Source organism: Haliaeetus leucocephalus, unplaced genomic scaffold (assembly GCF_000737465.1).
Source record: "Haliaeetus leucocephalus isolate CR32 unplaced genomic scaffold, Haliaeetus_leucocephalus-4.0 Scaffold476, whole genome shotgun sequence".
NCBI lineage: Eukaryota > Metazoa > Chordata > Aves > Accipitriformes > Accipitridae > Haliaeetus > Haliaeetus leucocephalus.
Window position 1 is genome coordinate 5449 of NW_010972912.1, and position 872 is coordinate 6320.

General features: G+C 61.7%; 1 protein-coding gene across 2 annotated transcripts in view; it reads right to left on the reverse strand.

Annotated features, from left to right (window-relative positions):
- LOC104836742 (serine/threonine-protein kinase TAO2-like) overlaps nt 1–534 on the reverse strand; it is a 5782-nt gene extending 5248 nt beyond the window's left edge. For both annotated transcript variants that reach the window (XM_010575465.1, XM_010575464.1), the window contains exons 1-3: nt 400–534; nt 245–316; nt 64–165 (exon numbers count right to left, since the gene is read on the reverse strand). In XM_010575465.1, the coding sequence (XP_010573767.1) occupies nt 64–165; nt 245–316; nt 400–531 (306 nt within the window). In that variant the 5' untranslated portion in view covers nt 532–534. The remainder of the gene's footprint in view (nt 1–63; nt 166–244; nt 317–399) is intronic.
- Nucleotides 535–872: the final 338 nt, after the last annotated feature.

An 872-nucleotide genomic window follows, 5' to 3' on the forward strand; every position in this document is an offset into this window, starting at 1 on the left:
CCCCTGCCCCACATCTATGGGTCCCGACACCCCCCCCGCCCCACATCCGTGGGTCAGGCTCACCCAGGCGGTGTGTTCCCGCAGGTAACAGCCCTTGTACTCGATAGTGTTGGGGTGTCTCAGCTTCTGCAGGAACTTCACCTCCTTGATGATGTCCTGCCATTTCTGGGGGGCAGAAATCGGGGGTGAGACGTGGGGCCCGAATATCTGGGTCTGTCCGCCCCCCAACCTCCGGCCTCCTCACCTCGTTAGATTGTTTCCCGCTGTAAGACATCTTCTTAATCGCCACCACCTCGTTAGTGCGCATGTCGCGCGCCTGAAAGAGGGAAAAAACGGGGAGGGGGATGAGGGATGTGTGGGGCAGGGGGAGGACTTGGGGGGCACTTAGGGGGCACTCACGAAATAAACGGCCCCGAAGCTGCCGTGGCCGATCTCCCGCAGGTCCCCGAAAAGTTTTTCGGGATCTTCTTTAAAAAAAAGTTCGGCCACTTCGGGATCCTTCAAGCTGCCGGCGCGAGCGTTGGAGGGCATGGCGGCGGCTGGGGGGGGGGAGAACCCATAGATTCCGTGGGGCTGAGGCGGGTTCTGCCCCATAAGCGGCAAAAGGGGGCTTGGGGTTCAGGCTCTGCCCCACAAGTGACCCAAGCTCTGCCCCATAAGTCCCACAAGTGACCCAGACCTCCAGGCTCTGCCCCACAAGTGACCCAGGGGGCTCAGGGGTCCAGGCTCTGCCCCACAAGTGACCCAAGCTCTGCCCCATAAGTCCCACAAGTGACCCAGACCTCCAGGCTCTGCCCCATAAGTGCCAGAGGGGACCCAGGTCCTGTCCCACAAGTGACCCAGGGGACTTGTGGGGCCTCTGCCCCACAAGT